Here is an 18,510-nt window from a genome sequence, read left to right as displayed (position 1 = left end):
AAAAGGAAAATTATAAAAACAGTAACTCAGAGACTTGAACAGAAAAAAATTTTATACAATAAAATGAAAGGACAGTAATATATATGAATATAACATGAGTGTATATTATTTAACACACATTCTGTAACAATGAGTGAGCTCCACTCTCTAAATCAAACGTTGGGAAAAGAAGAAAAAATCTTTATTGCAAAAGCAATATTCAAAATGATGTAAAATAAAAAATTCTGAGCAAATTAGAATAACACAAGGTGAGATATAAACAATTTGAGAGAGGTTCTTATAATTAGAACGTTCAAAATGCTTAAACTCTGATATTCTTGATCCAATTAGAATGTTATTGGAATCATTTTGTTCACCATAGAGATCTTCAGAAATGAACTCATGAAGTTTTTATCAACAATTATATTCAGAGTTGATTAAAATGGATTTGTGTGAGCATAGTACAACAGATTCTGGTCGATAGTTAAATTTGCGCATTATAACTATACTATAATATAAAATCTGTTCAATGTTCTGTTCTGAAAAATTATCCTAGAAGTAAGAGAATCTGAAGAAAACACCAAAGTTTAACAATTTTGAACGTATTTAATTATAAAATCTTTCCTGAAATTGCTGATATCTTACTTCGTGTTATTCAAATTTACTCAGATTCATTTTTACATATTATAAATGTTGTTTCACTCGTATTCATCACCATTGGCACAGATATCACCGCTGGAAATTTTTTCAATGGCGCTTTTCTTTTTTTTAATCTCTTAATCTTCGATTTGCAATTAGTGAGATTCATTTATCCTTACTAGTCCAGGCGCCAGAGCACCAAGTCATGGGGGTCAAAAAACATAAAATCCTGATAACGGATTTTTCGGTTGGAATATGTTATTGGGTAGCCATTCCAATATTTTTTTCCTATAGATGATATTTTTCGAGATGTGGTCAGTTGGAGAATTCCAAATGTGATATTTGTCAAGTATCTCTAATGTGAACTGACTGTATCCCGAAAAATATCATCTATCAAAAAAAAGTTATTGAAAAAAGTGATAGGAAATTGAATTTCCTACAAAAAAGTTCTGATCATTTTTATCATCCGACGCACCGTTGATGAGATATTCATAAAAACGCGTTTTTCAAGATGTCGGCTAACGCTCACGCCCTACGGTGACGTAAGCTTGGTTTTACACTTAGAGGCCATCCACTAACATATTCCGATCGACAAATCCGTTATCAGGATATCATGTTTTTCAGCGAATCATTTTTGCGCTAAATCAAAAATGGCGTACTTTCGTACCGTTTAAAAAATATATTCTCTTCAGCGAATCAAAAAACTTATCGGATAATCTTAAAATAGGACTCTTTTAGCTTTTCAATGACCACAATTAGAAGGTCGATATCTCTTTTTTTGTTATAAAAATATTCGCTGTTGAAAATAAAAAAATTTCAGCAATCATTTTCTTAACTTTCATTACATTTTGACCGATATCTTTTTTATTGTGAAGATACGATGATTTCCCATTAACCATTGAGTTCCTGATTAAATTTCTTACCGATTCAACATCTCAGTTGACTAATTTAAGCCAAAGATATAAGTGATCAGGTCTACCGAGAATTCTTCATGTAGTTCAAACTAGTCGAGACTTTTTCTTAGCCCGTACCCTAAGGGTTATCTGTAAATGTTCAACAGTTTGGAGATGATATTTTGCCGTCTAAAAATCAATGCAACACTTCACTTTGACGATAGAATGTATAAGGTAATTTCATTTTCATTTCGACACTGCCAAAAAATCGATTGGGAGAGACCATCTAATTAATTTCTGTTTTAGGATCTTGAAGATTACTTATGTAAAGTGTACTTTGAATAGTTGAATATCGTTTGATTTTTCATTATCATTTCTATACTCTTATCGGGAATAAGACGGAACTATTCAAGTTTCGTTCAAGTATCGATATCTTAAAATTGCGTTTAATAGATGAGAAAAATTCACAACGGAATTTGTAAAAGAAATATAATCATTCATAAATAAGATGAACAACATATATATATATATCCATCATGTTCATAGAATGAATACGATATACGATGCATAGAATTACAGCGGTGTTGTAATGGAGTGCAAAAAATTTGATAAAAAATTACTAGAACACTACAATTTGATTTTTTTACACATACACTCAGTATCTTAAACTACATTTTTCTCAAAAAATATTTTAGTTCAACCGTTTATAGTAATGAAATCAACTTTTTCGTCATAGTAGTCAAGGTAGCGAAGTCCGGAAATCAAAATTTTGTGAAATTACTTGAACCCCCAATACTTTTATAGAATTATGAGAAAAAAAGTGAACTGCATTTTCCTATTTCTAAAAAGTTTAACACGTTTGGCCGCTAACTCTAGCTGCTAGCTGCTAGCTTCAGCTCCATAGAAAAATGTGTAGTTTTCAAATTTACCATTTATAAACATAATTATGCCTATATATTTCATGTCCATGCCACGACTCGGAGATTATTCGATTAATCCTTAACTTTGGGTAAATTGTTTTTGGTTAGTTGATTAATCGAAATAACATTTATTGAAGGGTAGTTTGAGTCGTTGGAAAAATTATTAATTATATGGACCAATTGATCGGAAAAGGTAATGAAATTGAGAAAACAATTTATTAATTAAGAGCGACAATTAATTGATTAATGAAAAATACCATTAATCAAACGGGCCGATTAATCAATTGATCGCATAGTCCTAATTCGTAAACAATTCCAAATATCCGTACAAATGAATATTACAATTGAGTTGCGTGTGGCGGATATTGTACATAAAGTAATATTATTAATAGTCAAAGCTTTTATACTGCTATTGCGCTTTGTAGAATACAATATTTTCTATATATCCTTAAACTATGATATTGTTTATATGTTTTTATTCAAAAAGTGATAACAATGCTTGAAGAAGAACCAGCGTGATATTTTACTGGTGCATGATACAACTTACCGAGATGAATGAAAAAAAAAAATAACAGGAAAAGATACTCTTTAGCACCAATTTTATAGAGAATGATAATTATTTTTGAATACCGTCCCAGAGTCTATGAAATCAATATGTTGAGATTCTCAATAAAATATCATTTTCTTTACATAACTTTAATCAATTTGTGAAAATATACGCAAACTTTTATTTATATCCACCCAACTATAGCACCAAATCAATAACGTCGTTATTGACACCAATTTGCAATAAACTTGTGAATTTCTTAAATTCTCATACCTATTATGAAAACTCTTTTTTGAATATTCAATCGCCTGTTGGGGACAGAAGCATATTTTACAGCGATTGGACTCTTATTGATTCATTAAGCAGTTCAAGCAAAATACCTTCGACACATGCTTTCACGACTAGCAAGGTTCAATTTCTTATTTAATTGTTATATTTATTCACACTTCAGTCTTAGATTTCGAAAGAAAACTATCAAACATTTCCACTGAACAGTTACTTTTCAAATTATATATTCTGTAATCAACCATTATTCAATGTCATTTTCAAGGATTTTATCCAGTGCTTATTTACAATGCTGTGCTGATTTCACTTTTTTACGACCCTGTCTCAAGTACTAAAAAACCTATAGATCATATATGCTATTAGAAAAAAAAATTAATCAACATTAAAATCCATTCTATGAATACAGAATAAACAAGTCAATGATATAAAAAAAAAAAAATTGATAAGATTTACGAACCACTTTGTCTATTACGTACAATTGCAACATTCGTTCAAGCGTATCAACTTGCTTTTCGGTATCACTTTAACCTCCACGGATGAATCAATTATACATTATGTGTTATACGAGGAGTTGTCTCGGTTAAGATTATGCTATACTCAATTTATAACAACCGTGTAAGACGTAACTTATTATTTTGGCTATTATAAGAGCTTGCGCATCGTTGACTCAAAAAAGTCACAGCTGAGGATAATAATTTTACATGCCGATCACAAATATGTAAAAAAATTGTTTTTACGGCATGGGCATCGAAAAGTCAACTTTTTGTGGCAGTTTTCGTTCCGTAAAGTGACGTTTTATACGGCAGCGAACAAAGTTGCGGAATAAAGTCTTTATTCCGCAGTTTTGATGCGCAGTTCGAAGTGCGCATCCCAAACTACCGAATAAAGTAGCTTCGTCGAACAGATCGCGACATAACCTCACTCTTCGTTTTGCTTTTCAACGCCCATACCGTAAAAAAATATTGTATGTGGCATGCCCGTAAACCGTTTTTTGGCTCAGATAATTTCAGTACTCGCTTCCGGCTCGCTTCCGGCTCGCCTTCAGCTCGTCCTGAAATCTTTATCCTTGCCAAAAAAAACAGGCGGTTCACGGGCGTGCCACATGAAGAGCTATTGTTCTACGAAACAATAGTGTCTCTTTTTCTATCGTTACACTATCATGAAACAATAAAGTTTATATTCGACATTGAATGTAGAATTACGCTATCTGCGGCGTTTTCACGTCAATGACGTGTAGACTCTAATAGTCAAAATATGTGATTCCGTCCACAACGGCTTACTATAGCATCCTCTTATCGAACCGATGCATAAAAAGTACGGTAAAGAGCACGAGCTGCAAATTTTGTGATAGGGTCGAAGCCATATATGTACACCATACATTGGTCAAAGATGGCGGTTATGCGACGTCATTTTATACGTAATATGAGCTGTGACGAATCGTATGTCAACATAGTACACATATTAAGAAAGTGCGTGAGAATGTCTGAAGGGTAGTTCAAAATAGTGCAAATCATATAAAAATAGATATTATTTCAAAGTTTCACCGTCAAAACATGGATTTTTTCAAATCCAAAATTGTACGGTTTTAAATACCGTGTGTCTATGAGGAAAGTGTTCACCTTATGCGCGTGCGTCGAGTCATTCGAATTTTATTGGCCGACAGTTAGCGCCTAATTGAGCAGCCGACGCAATACCAATCGTGACTGTCAAAAAATGTCTCTAGGAGCCCGCCGTTAGCTGTGGGTCCCTAGGGACATTTTCTGACATTCGTGATTGGTATTGCGTCGGCTGCTCAATCAGGCGGTAACTGTCGGCCAATAAAATTCGAATGACTCGACGCACGCGCATAAGGTGAACACTTTCCTCATGGACAAACGGTATAAGACTGGTCTCAAGCAGGTGGAAATATGTATTTCCATTTTTTCAGGGAAACATATCCTGAACCACACACCAGGACATAAAATTCTGGTTTACTTTTACGACTTACAGTAGTTAGGCCAATTTAGATATCTAACGAATTCACTAATTGATAATAAATGTGTCTTGTTCCACCAAGCCTAACCCATAAATATACCAATTTATATGAGTATATGTATATTTTTATACATATATATATATATATATATATATATAATATAATTAAATAAAATTCCAATAAGTGCTTTTTACAGTGCTATTCTTCGTACAAAATTACTTCATTCTATTCCGATGTTCATAAAAGTTTATTCCAAAAATAAGAAGGTACAAAAATACGTATAACGTACGTCTAGATTCATTCTGTATAAAATATATGGAGCATTTCATACCGAAACGGTGACGAAATGGCTACTTTAAACCTGATTAGGATGAAACTTGATAGACTTTCGAGTATAAGCGTGTTTCAAATACACCGTACTAGTTTACATCTTTTTCTATTACGGTTAATTTGAAACGGAGAAACAAAATTTTTCATTCTTGTATATTTTAACGCTGCGAGGTTTAGTTCAATCACACAGAAATCGAGCTTAGGTGGACACAATTTACTCTCGTAAGATACGAATCAAACGAACTCAACGTAGAAGTTAGATGAAATTCAACCACACCCCAACTATGTTGCAGAGTTGAGAGAATTATAAAAAGATACGCAATTTATAATCTCAGGGAAGTGAAAGGCTATTCCATGCATCTTATACTCGAGAGACTTGAGACAGAGACATCTTAAAAAAAAATCAGGAACCGGGGGAAGAAACTAAGTGCCTCATTTTGGGCGATAATTATTTATAATTTAATAATGAGCTTCCTCGATATATCCTCTAATAGTATCAGGCAACGGAAGCTTGTCGATATTGTCGACCCTAGTGTTTTGCCTGATGACAAAACGGCAGAGGTATTGCAAGCTTCTGACTTGCGTAAATCGACTAACCGGTTTAGTTAATCTAACTGGAAAAGCTGGATGACCAGGATACCTCGGACGGGAATAACAATATACGGCTGACTGGCTAAAACTCATTGAATGATTGATTAAAGCTACTACAGATGAGAACCGTTCGCACTCTGGATGGTAATACAGCGAAAATAAGCCGCCACTGTGTTCAACTCGGGTGTGAAGCAGTTTTCCAGATGACTTGAAGCTGAGTGTCAGTAAATACCTACAGAAATGAGGAAAGTATTAGTCGTGCTGTTTTCAGTATTTTTTCATAAAAATTGAATGAAAGAAAAAATCAGTATTAAAATCATCTTGTGCTTCTGGTTTCAAGGAGACGGTACCGACGTATGTAAATAAATTTTCGATCGATCAACCTTGATATATACGAGCAAAAGGTTAAAAAAGTTAGTGAATTTAAGGAATCCACATCTCTACAGTAAATCATTCGATTCGAGTCGGGTTTGTTTTATTCAAAAGTCTCAATTGAGCTTCATTTGCATGTTCTTTTTGTGTTAGATTCGATTGATAGAAAGCACTAGTATTAAGAATCACCTCACCATTTAGCTCGGTGACATGTTTTGCTGAGCCTATAATATCTTAAAAACCGCTGAACCAATTTCTTCAAATTTGGGAAAAGTATTCTCGGATAATTCGGTCGCTTTGTTAAGATCCGCTATTTTTTCTCTATGTTTTAACGAAAAGGCCAAGATTCCAAGTTGAAATTCAATTTTTCATAAAAAAAATTTACATCGTGGTAAAAAAAAAGAAATTATCTAAACATGTCACCGAGCGAAATGATTAGGTTATTATTAAATGCTAATTCTTTATATTAATTGAATCTAATGAAAAAGTATTACAATTTAGCTTAAGGTGATTCCAAAAACTTTTTTTCCCTCTTACCCCCTGAAATGCAAGTAATTCGTAGAAAAAAATCCTCCCAAAAGATCAGCTCTCGAGCTCAAGTCTAACAGGTCGCCTTTTCCCCCATTTACTTGACATGGGAAATTGCACTTTTTCATAAAAGTTAAAATACTCGTAAACTATTCAATATTTCTTAAATTTACGCACAGATCCTTAGAGCTGATTCTACAAACTTTCCAAAACGCTAAAATGAAGCATAGTTATCATTATTAGAAAACAAATTACAGTCATTTTAAAACTACTGTACAATGGAATTAAACAATTGGTTGTCGGTATATAAATTCTCAAAGTTCGCCCACTTTTCAAACAGTCTACTCCTCTATTTCATCTGTATATACCTCCTTAATCGGAAATGATCGAATTCAATCTTTGAATAATTCACATGATCCTAACACTGGAATTTTTGTCGAATCTCTAATTTTTGTTTTTTAAGAAGTCATTCGAAAGATAAATGAATATCAAAAAAATTCGCTTCAAGACAGAAAATAGAATGTAATTTTCATGAAAATGTATCTAAATGTATCGATGTTATAGAAATTAATATATGATCACTGGTACATTTTGATAAAATGCATACTATTTTTAACCTTAGATCTCTTTGACTCGAAGGATTACACTTTTCTCGCTCTTGCTGTGGGCTCCTCCCTTTTTTTCTAAATGTTAATATTTTTTCCAAGTTTTATCTTGCAATTTCTAAATTATTTAAGTATTTTAATTTATACTTTTAATTTTTCAGTTCCAATTTTTATTAATTCATAATTGCATCATTTCAACTATTTTTAAAAGGATGTTTATATATATCAAGTTTTAAATAAAAAAAATAAAACGTTATTCGTAAACCTTATTTACGATAGCAAATTATCGAATTATCAACGCGTTTCGCGCTTTTCCGAGCGCTGGGGGCTTATTACGGTTATTCACTTTTTAGATTTCCACCCATCAAAGCATTCTGATTGGTTTGCAAAATTCAATGAACCAATCAGAATTCTTGGATGACGGAAAATGTGAAAAGGTGAGAAACCGTAATCAGCCTCCTGTACTATTGTCCACAGTCGAACAATTTCAAATGAGAGCTCGATACCCACCCTCAGGTCGAATGTACATACCTCAAATAACGGAAGAGTTGGATTTTTCAAAAATCAGTGAATGGCTGTAACTTTTTTCGGTTAGACTACAAACGAAAATTCTTTTACTACAAACTACACACGATTTACGATCGATAAAAATTTTGAAAATTGATTTTTGAACGGGTCTGGTGCCAGATTCACATAAGTAAGCTGATCGGTGCATTGAAGTGCGTGGAAACGTTTTCGAACATTTATTGAAGTGATTTCTAACCGTAGGTAATTTAAACTATCGTAAATACAGTTTACGAATAACGTTTCACTTTTAAAATCTCTGACAAAATAAACGAACATCCTTTTAAAAATAGTTGAAATAGGAAAATTTTGAATTAATAAAAATTTCAAGTGATTTTCAGATTACAAAGGTTTCAAAATATTTTGAAAGATTAGAGACTTCAGATGATTTCAAATATTTCCAAGATTTCAATAATTTAAAAGAATTTCAAAAGATTTCAAAGAATTACAAAAGATTTCAGATAGTAATTCAGAAGTAATTTTATCAAACAGCCCAAGTTTTTTTTAAATTCATACTAAATTGTTTGCAAACAAGATAAAGCAACACAATTTCAAACCCATAATTCTCAAATATTAAGAGTTTTTCGTGGATTTAACAAAATATTCATTACTGATTTTGCTGTCTGATTTCATTTGATCTTAACATGTCCGCTGCTAATTCTGGCTGCTAGTTTCAGCTTTATAGCGGAATGACAAAAATTGTGTGAAAAATGAATAGGTACTAATACTAGGGATGAATCGGCCAGACTGTCTTAATCAAAAATTAGTTAATGAGAAAAAACTGTTTGAAAAATCTCTAGCTGTGTGCGCTGTTCTATTATTAGTCAACTTTAATGAAAAAACATCTCTGCTGTATACCTAATAGAAATAAATTTAAGAAAAATTGAATCCAGTGAAAGGGGAGTTTTTTTCGATAAAAAACTGAGTTATAGCGGACAAATTTTCAAAATCTCTAGTCTAACATACTTCAATGTTTGAAGAAGTTTCACGCCGGCGCAAACAGATTTTTTTTAATCGTAATAGATACATATAAGAAACATACAGATGTGTATAATACATACATATAATATAAAACAAAGTTGGTTTTATTTTGTGTTATATGGATCCAAAATACATGATTAAGCAAAATTTCACTTGTCAGTTTAACGTCTCAAACGTATTCAGCAAACATTATCTACTATCTGCCATTTTTCAAATTTATTAGATAATCAAGCGAAATTATTACTTATTTAGTGTATATCTATGGATGTATGCATGAGTAAAAATAAATGTCTGTTTATCTGTCCGTTTGTCCCGTATGTGTTTCTATACCATTCATCCAATTGTGATGAAACTTTAGGGAGTTGTTGTGCGCACGCCCGCGAATGTTTCTGAATTATGAAAATGAATTTTTTTATATTGATTGTGCAGTAAAAAATGAATGTTTTTTTTGTCCCGTATGCATTCTTCACACTCGAGAAGGTTCTGAATTGGTACAACCATTTTACAGTAGGTAGCGCGCAAGTTGTTTCGACACATGAGCATATCTCATGTAGTTGCATTAGTTGCATGACTGGGGTTAGATTAGGTCCGGTTCAAGGTTATGTCACTAAATTTGGATGCGGCGAAACCGCGACGAGCAGCTAGTCAAATATAAAACTCGATACATTTGAATAGAAAAATCGAGTGTGTTTTAATTAACAAATACTGCTCAATAAATAATAAATAATGCTCCCGAGGTGGATTCTGATACGGATACGCAGGTCGAATAGGTGGTAGTAGACGACACCGGTGGCCTTGAAACGGTCAGAATCCACCTCGGGAGGTGTACAATATTTCCATCGCCAAAAGTGCTTGCCATTGGAAGGTTTCATAACACCAACTTAAATATTAAATGTCCGAAAAAACGTTTTATAATAATTATAAGAAAGAAGTTAGCAATGTTTTTGTGACCGAACAGTTTAGGAAACATTATTATTCAACAATTTTAAGATTGTCCAAAATTCAACCACACTTAAAAATATATCTGTGAAAGTACGCTGGAGAGGATTTTTGTCAGCGATTAGATTTACACGCTATAATTTCATGCTATTGTATAATTTCTTGAATGTTTTTTAAACAATTTGTGGTGATGTTGTCAGCGAGCAAAATAAGCTTAAAAGCTTCAGTGTTCTAGTTATAAACATTGTTGAAGCTAGTATTCGTCGAAGGTGATGAAACCTGGAAAAAAATGAATTTAAAATTTGCATAATTAAATTTTTTTTATTTCATGTGATGTCTCACATTTGAAAAACTTGACTTCCTTCAAATCATTCTAAAATTGTAAAGTAATGATCTTTTCTCAATGTTTCTTTACTTTGACAAATACTAACTTTGACCACATTTGTAACTAAAACTCTTATATTTTTTAGTCCATTTCGCACGCTGACAACAGTCCTACAAATTGTCTGAGAAAAAATTTAAGAAATTTCACATTCCAGTGTAATTATAAAGTACGAATACAGTCGCTAACGAAAATTTATTGTACCGTACTTTCACAGATTTACTTTCATCCATTCTGGAGATAACTTTTTGTAACCATGTTTCCAGGCAATCTCTGGAGATTTCTAAGGTTGAAAAATAAACTCAAGGCAAAGAGTTCCTTCAGATAAAAAACAGTTCCAAAATTCAAGCATTCTGAATGTATTGATTAAGAAACATTTTCTTAAATTGCTCATATCTTGGCAAAAAATGCTTTTAGAAACTTTTTAAAACCATCTAATTCTGATATAGAAAATTAATATCAGTAGCTTTGTGAGAGAAATTTGATACTTCTTTAAAATTTCTAAAAATTTTTTGTACTTGTAGTTTTATTGAAAACATTTTTTCACAGAGATATTCCGATTTTGTCGGTTACATGTCATAAATAATTTCCACAGTTTCCTGAACATTTCTAACATTTAACAGATTTACACACTTCTTGATATAGAAAAAAAATTGTGGAGAACTATGAGTTTCCTCTGGAAATTGGCCCGAATTTCATCTCTAGCTCGACATTGTCAAAAATAGGTAGACAGACAAAAACGTTTTCCAGATATTCAGTAAAACAAAAAATGCAGCTTGGAAAGAATTTCAGTTGTTTTTAGAAATTCATTCAATTCTTACCTCAAACTCAACTCAATCAAAAGTCGTCAAAATTTCAAAAACTTGGGAGTTTTTTTCGGATTTTCAATTGAAAGAGCAGATCCACAAAAATATGAGCTCTTTGCCAAGGCTTTTTAGAATTTTTTGAAACCCCGCAGATGATATCAGAATTCATAGTTTTCCAGAAATGATACGAAATTTTTCTCAGAACTGTCCGAAAACATGGTAAACTTCTGAAAATTTGTAAATAAAAGTATGAGGAATTCCGGAGAATTTTCTTTACCGGGGTATCTTAGCTTGTCATTCGAATCAGCTCAGAATCATTTCTATTATATGGTAGGAATGTTGCTTTATGTTTGATCATTGGGGCACATAACATACCCTGAAGATTCTATAACTAATTTTTTCTCTATGCTTAATTTGGATTAGACGACCTGGCAGATTCATCCTCACGGTACCTCAATCTCTGTATAATGTGTTATCATTTTTTGTGTACACTCACTTGTCTGCAGATGAATCCCGGACCAAGAATGCCCCATCTGGCTCATTAGTCAGCTTGGAATCTGCTTCGTCCCTTGAAATTGGTCCCCAGTACCATCCATACTTACTGAGCCTTAGCAACTCTTCGGTCAAATTAACCTTTTTATCATTTTTGCCTTCGGCGTCGGAGGTCAAATCTCCAGATTCTCCAGAACAACTGGCTTGAGGTATGGCCGTATTGCCGATCCCAGAAGAAATGTACTCAGGTTCTTCCCGAAGTCTGTCTTCCCCGTCGATCGAATCGCTCTGCGACTGGTTTGGGATATCATCAGAGTAACCATTCTCTTCGTTTGTCAAATTGTACACAATGTTTGTTAGCGAGTTCTTCTTTTCATTAAGGAATTTAATCGGCAGCTGACTTTGCGTGACGTTCAAAGTGCTGGTCAAACCGTAGGATGGACTGGATGGTTCGATGGCTTTGATCTGAGATGAGAAAAGGTGTAAGAGAATGTAAGCAAAGGTGTAAGTACAACAGTGTTAATCTACAGGTTTGGTTTTCACCTCGTACCTTCTGCTTGGATTTACAAAATTTCAAATCTCTAATGTGGAGCCGTTTTTTTATCCTTCTAAGGAGTCCGAAGGTGTTGTCGTTACTAATTTCTTTGTACTCCATGTCCTGATAACATTCGATGGGCTTACAGTGAGCGGAGAACTTTAATCTTTCCGAACGTAAATCGTCGTTCGGAATATTGCGACATTCAATTCGTCCCAAATTCTTTTCAATTTCAATTGACGCAATTTCGGCACAGCCTGAGTTCTCTGACTTCTTTTGAAAAGTATTCCTCAGGTAAGTCAAACTCATCATTCGTATTTTCGTTTTTTCATCACAGACAGTGCTCCCGCTGGCAGCCATCGTGAAAAGTTAAAACAACGGCTAATCCGAGCTTAGAGATTACTCACGATTGCAATTGTTTCATTTGTCATTGACTAAGCATCGTTTAATACTAATTCTTCGTTCCGATCATGACTGCGACACCTACTCTCATTTTTGTTTGTGAGTCGCACTGAAAAATGAAAACAGACAAGCCGCAGATTGTCTTTTCTACAATTCTGAAATTGCAGCGTGCTGCTCCGGCTGCTCGTGGTCGCGATAGAAAACAAAAAGACTGTGAAGCATATTCTAGGGATTTTTACGAGCTGGCAGTTACGATGTAAGACGAACAGCTGGAAGGATATTTGTGACCCCCATAGATTTGGCCTCACATTAATCCTGATAGAATTTATATTTTAAAATAGATTGTTGGTTGTTTGGTAATAATTTATGGACTAATAAGAACGTGTATCAGTAATTGATTCATTACAAATTGATTACCAAAATAACTTAGGGATTTTTTTTCCCTAGCCTTTCAAAGAAAAAATTTATTTCAGTGCAAATCAATGTGAAATCGTTTGTTGGTGGGTGGTTTTCCATTATTGGGACAGTAAACTTGCATTTTTTTTTCTTGCAAATGCAAAGAAAAAAAATTCGACTTAAAATTGTTCCGATAGCACGTAGATTCGCTTCATGGAAATGACGGTCTTGCTTACCAGCAATGGTACATACCATAGAATATATAACATAGGGTGCGTTCCGATATTGGCTCCTAGTGCTGTCAACAATCTTTTACCTCTTTTGCGCTGCCGAGTTCATGAATAGCTCTGCCCCTGTCCTAGGGAGTTTTTGGCGCTGCCAGCTAATTTCGGAACGCACTCATGGAGTAAAGCGTCCCGTGAGCGGGAATTGAATAGGTCTTATGTAAGAACAGAAGATAATTAACTCTGGCGTCTTCTCTGTCGCTCTTTCCTGGAGTTGGGTTGTTATGGAGATCAGTGAGTTGGGGCCACGAAAGGGGACTGCCGGCAGAAAACAATATTTACAATCACAGACGCTTCCACAGACAGCTTATAGGCTTATCGTTTGTTATGCCATGGAATATGCCTTATGGATTTTTATATGTATTAAAAATCCATAAGTCATGGGCAGAACGCAGAAGCCAAATGGCTGGACTGGATTTTTCAAATTGCGCATGCGCTACGGCTTCTGCATCCTGCCTATGGCCAAAGCCATACTCTTTGGCTGGGTCTTTACACGCCGAGCGCGTGTTTGAAATACTCGTCTTCGGCTCGTATTGAAAACACGCGCTCGGCGAATAAAAACCTATTTAGCCTCCTTGATGTACAATATACTATTGTTTTTCTATCTCAAGAGTACGTTGCGATAAAATTCTGTTGTAAACAAACGTCAAGAAAAACTCAAAAGTTCTTCTAGCCTTTGGTTACTTCATTACTCAGCTTCTTTCAGGTGGTAATGCTTCGCAATCCGGTGTCGAATAACAGTCTTGTCCTGAAGCATTTGAGTGTCGCCCCGCTGGTTGGGGCCACGGTCTTACATACAGGTCTGGGGACTCTAGTGGTGGGGGAAGTACGCTTACGCTGTAGTTTTTGTTTTTCAGCGCTACCGTTAGTTGGCACTAATGGTAAAGTAATGTTCGCAAACATAACCTCAAATTTCTCAAACTTTACAAATTACGTGGTCCAAATGTACGTATAAATAGTGAAAATCGCATAAACCGTACATGGTTATGTATTTTTAGAAATAACGTGTGCCATTATCACTTCGTCATCGCACACCACTTATTGTTTGAGAAATTTGAGGTTATGTTTGCGAACATTACTTTATCGCACGGTGTAAGAATAATAGGTGGTCCGGCTGCCCTATCCCCGCAATGCTAAGGCTTGTGATTATTTTAGCATAATTCAGTGCTCGGCCACCAGGCGGATACATGTCGCAAGGGCCAATTGTAAACAATAATGGCGGCACGTTAGGTTTCATGCTCTAAGTTTCAATCACAACAGAGGAGGTATAACCATTGAAATATAAATCGTGAATATAATCAACGATAACGGTGTTCAACGATATAATATTTATTTATTATTTATTTAGATAAGAATACATTTAAATATGGTCAAGACTTGTTGTGTCTGTCATCAACGTGCTTCAGACGCGTATGGGAAGAACATATCTTTTTTCAACGTTCCGAAAGAAATTTATTTGTATAATAAATGGAAAGACTCAATTGCTCGTATTGGTGTAGTTTTGAAAAAGGTTTTTGGAATACCGACTCCTTACAAGTCATACTAAAATTGTAAAAAAGTGATTTTTTCCCTGATGTTTCGTTCCGTTCACGTTACTAACTTCAGCCTCATTAGAAAATAGTATCTAATCTATATTGCAGCAATTTTTTGGGATTATCCGGCAAGCAGGAGCTGCCAATGACCACCCTACGCTTCCCTCATTTTTGCAACTTTATAAATTAATATCAATATATCAACTGTTGAAACCCCCGAAATTTGGAAATTGTACAGTACAAGAAGATATGCACAAGCCTTTAGTTTCATTGGCAGATTACCCAATGATTTTCAAAAAGGATACTACACACATTTCAAAACATTTGCAAGAATTCAAGACAAAGTTAGACTCCATTATCCAAACAACAGAATGGGAATGCGAAGATGTTGTCAGATTTGACCATGATTATGCGTCGGCTTCGGTTGTCAATTGCATAATATATTATGTAACCGGATTTTTGTGTCGCAAATTAAGAAAACAAAATAAGTGTCGAGTATGTCAGAAAGCTTTTCAGTCTGTTAAAGATAATGATACTCTCAGCGAAGCAGAATTAATTAATATGAAAACCCGAGGTGGTTTAATTCATAGCAATATTTTTCTGTTTTCTCTTCTATCAGCGATCGAGAAATACTTTTGTAAGCACATAGAATCTGAAAATCGATCTGTATATGAATCGACTGTGTCTGACATGATATAGAATTATAGCTTTTCATTTCCTTGCGAACAACACAAGGATGAAATTGTGTCATATATCATGCACTAATCTATAACGATGAGAATGCGACAATGGGCAAAAATTCATACACGGGATATTTTAAAGCAGAGCCGTGAAAAGAGAAAATTATCAAGGTTGATGAGTACGTAGTTTTTAACAGGAAATTCGTAACGTTGCTGCAATAGAATATTGAAAAAAGGCACAATTTTGTGACTCAAATATTGTTATTGCAAAATAAGTGAGACACATAATGTTTGACTAAACTTCGAAAATTTTATCGTATAATTTCGTGTTTGAAAATTTCAAACTTTTATCAATCATTCTGTTGCGGCAACGTTATGAATTTCAACCTCATAAGTTTACTCGTATTTAATTTATATTACTTTACATGTTTTATATATTTTATAATTTGATATTATTGTTATTTTATGTTGGCAACTGCAACTTTTGCTCAAATTTTAATATACATGACACCCTCATCTCCTCTTTTTCGAACACTGTGTGTGCCATAATTGTTTACAATTGACCCTTGCGACACGTATCCGTCTGGTGGCCAAGCACTGAATTATGCTAAAATAATCACAGCCACCAAGCCCCAGCCGGACCACCTATTATTCTTACACCGTGCTTTATCGTTAGTGCCAACTAGCGGTAGCGCTGAAAAACAAAAACTGCAGCGTAAGCGTACTTCCCCCACCACGCAAATTCCGACGAGTCCCCAGAACTGTATGTAAGACCGTGCTCTTTAGTATGTTACACCGGTGCTAAGTGCTCGCCGCGTCAACTAGCGGAAAAAAGATGTACCGTTCAATCGTTGCGGTCTTACAGTTATACAGACGTCGAGTCCGCCCTCTTCTCTCTGTCCTGTTTGAGGAAAACAGTAGACAGTCGGAGTACAACATGGCGGCAGTTTTGTGTCATGTTCTCGTGACGTCCCTCCTTCCTTCTCATACACTCACTTTTTTTTCCCTCAATTTTAACCAATTTGTATTGTGGAAATAATGCTTTATTGTGCTGTGTGACGCGTAAGTGAAAATATTCTTAAAATGTCTACCCGATCGCAGCTGACGAAGGATTTAAACGGTACGTTGTTTATAAGATGTTTACCTTTTAAAATTTCCGTAAAGTGGTTGACAGTCGCATTTAAATTCCAGGACAAAGGTGTGTCTTCTTTATGTTGTCATTCTTCAGGATTCAACTTGATCAGATCAATCGGGAATATCATCCCCATGTCCCCAGATATTTTGTCATCGCTAAAGAATTTTACTGATAACACGTCATCGCGTCAATATTTTCTAATACCTACTTACCGAATTTCGTACGGCAAGTGTTTGTTCGGTGCGGCAAAATTCAAACAAGAATAGTTTACATTATCGGAGAAAATCTTTTGGAATGCATCTTCAATTGTTATTTATTCTGCCATTTTCAATTTAGACGATTATCATTCGCTTTTTTTTATTGTTGTCAGGAGTGTTACAATGATTTGTGAATTATTTGACTCATTCGCGTTAGTCTGTTTCAATGTTTGAAATCTATGAAATCCAATTAAGACAATTTCCACAACACCTTTTCACCCATTTTTTTTTATCCAAGGATGATTACAATTGGTTGAGGAAAATCTCTTAATTCCTTTGCTCAACTATTTTGTGGTTACTTTTCCTCAGTTTCCAGCAATAACTTTCCTGTAATGACAAGGATGTTTTTTTCCTATTTTACAGAATCCGTGAAGTCCTTATTGGGCAAACATGTTAAAATATTACTGAAGAATGTTGTGAGGTTAGAAACAAAACAGGATAAACAAGATAATCGTGTTCTGGTGAGTATACCCTATATTTTTAGATAATTTGTTGGGAAGTGGTAATTTTTCCATGTGATAGTAAACACATTAGGGTAACTTCTGATATCGAATTGTAAAACACCTAATAGCATACTCCGTATATGATAACATTATGGTATTTCTGTGATTCATTACGTTGGTTGTGATTAGGATAGAAAAAGCGTTATAACCCGTCTAATAATTCAACAACTGATGTCAGTCCCTATTATGCTCATTAGCCTTAGATCTTTGAGTTTACGTTCACAATGCAAGATTTTTACACACTACCTGGAGTGAAAAAGAAAATGTTTTTACTCAGTGCAATATTACTTCAAACTTGAGCTTGTAATAGTGAAAAATCTATGGACACATAACGAAGCTCCATTCCTTCACTTCTACAATTATACACAATGTGTTGTAAGTTCAATTATATCGTTGTCCAGATGATCATTTACAACAACTGAGCATTGGAATTCAATCCAGTTGCCTTTTCTGACTGAAATATACCTGCATCAGAAATAAGTTGAGGATACAAAATATGTAAAGTGAACCCTGATACCCATTCCTGAAAATAATCATCTTTCCCTATATACCTATGCTACATTGAATATAATGGTATCAAGACCTTGGCAATTAGTGATTGTTAATCCCTTGAAAAGATCATGTTATGATCTATATTAAGTTCTGTGATAGGAATTTTATACATTTCATACAGCAACTGTCTTACTACGTTTTTTATAAACTGCAATAATCAGATTTTTAGACCTTACACATCACATTATCAAAAAGTCTGATTTCATCACATATGGGTTAACGTTATCCGAAATTTTCTTTTGCTTTAATCTTGAAGTGAAAAAAAGCAATTTCAAAGTTGTTTTAATTGATACATCATACCTTATCAAAACGAATAACTGGGTGAAAATTTTATTAACCAGAAAAGCAGCTGTAATGTTTCTGAAATCTGCAAAAAATCCTTCTCTCTTCTTCTAATTGGAAGTTA

The 18,510-nt window shown here is 34.2% G+C and overlaps 2 protein-coding genes across 8 annotated transcripts in view; one reads left to right on the top strand and one right to left on the bottom strand.

Annotated features, from left to right (window-relative positions):
• Nucleotides 1-5,470: 5,470 nt before the first annotated feature.
• Nucleotides 5,471-12,936, bottom strand: LOC124416094 (suppressor of cytokine signaling 1). 2 transcript variants are annotated; one of them, XM_046896972.1, is made up of 4 exons: nt 12,771-12,936; nt 12,379-12,636; nt 11,833-12,293; nt 5,471-6,391 (listed from the first exon to the last, which is right to left on the bottom strand). In XM_046896972.1, exons 1-4 carry the CDS (start codon nt 12,792-12,794, stop codon nt 6,028-6,030), a joined length of 1,107 nt encoding a protein of 368 aa, XP_046752928.1. In that variant the 5' UTR covers nt 12,795-12,936; the 3' UTR covers nt 5,471-6,027. The 2 variants fall into 2 exon arrangements, with proteins under 2 accessions (XP_046752928.1, XP_046752919.1); XM_046896963.1 differs by having other exon boundaries at nt 12,379-12,906.
• Nucleotides 12,937-16,568: 3,632 nt separating this feature from the next.
• The window catches only part of LOC124415874 (F-actin-uncapping protein LRRC16A), a 53,994-nt gene continuing 52,052 nt past the window's right edge, over nt 16,569-18,510 (top strand). For 5 of the 6 annotated variants that reach the window (XM_046896582.1, XM_046896609.1, XM_046896600.1 and 2 more), the window contains exons 1-2: nt 16,569-16,777; nt 17,413-17,510. In XM_046896582.1, coding sequence (XP_046752538.1) covers nt 16,741-16,777; nt 17,413-17,510 — 135 coding nt within the window. In that variant the 5' untranslated portion in view covers nt 16,569-16,740. The remainder of the gene's footprint in view (nt 16,778-17,412; nt 17,511-18,510) is intronic. The other variant, XM_046896574.1, reaches the window with a different exon arrangement.

Source organism: Diprion similis, chromosome 1, assembly GCF_021155765.1.
Source record: "Diprion similis isolate iyDipSimi1 chromosome 1, iyDipSimi1.1, whole genome shotgun sequence".
Classification (NCBI taxonomy): Eukaryota; Metazoa; Arthropoda; class Insecta; order Hymenoptera; family Diprionidae; genus Diprion; species Diprion similis.
This window is presented reverse-complemented; position numbering and strand designations above follow the sequence as displayed.

What these genes read in the sequence shown, in the direction of transcription:
- LOC124416094 (XM_046896963.1), bottom strand. Translation starts at nt 12,723, where the DNA reads ATGGCTGCCAGCGGGAGCACTGTCTGTGATGAAAAAACGAAAATACGA. An exon ending in TTTGTAAATCCAAGCAGAAG is followed by an intron (nt 12,294 to 12,378) that starts GTACGAGGTGAA and finishes TTCTCATCTCAG; the next exon opens with ATCAAAGCCATCGAACCATC. An exon ending in CGGGATTCATCTGCAGACAA is followed by an intron (nt 6,392 to 11,832) that starts GTGAGTGTACAC and finishes TCATTTCTGTAG; the next exon opens with GTATTTACTGACACTCAGCT.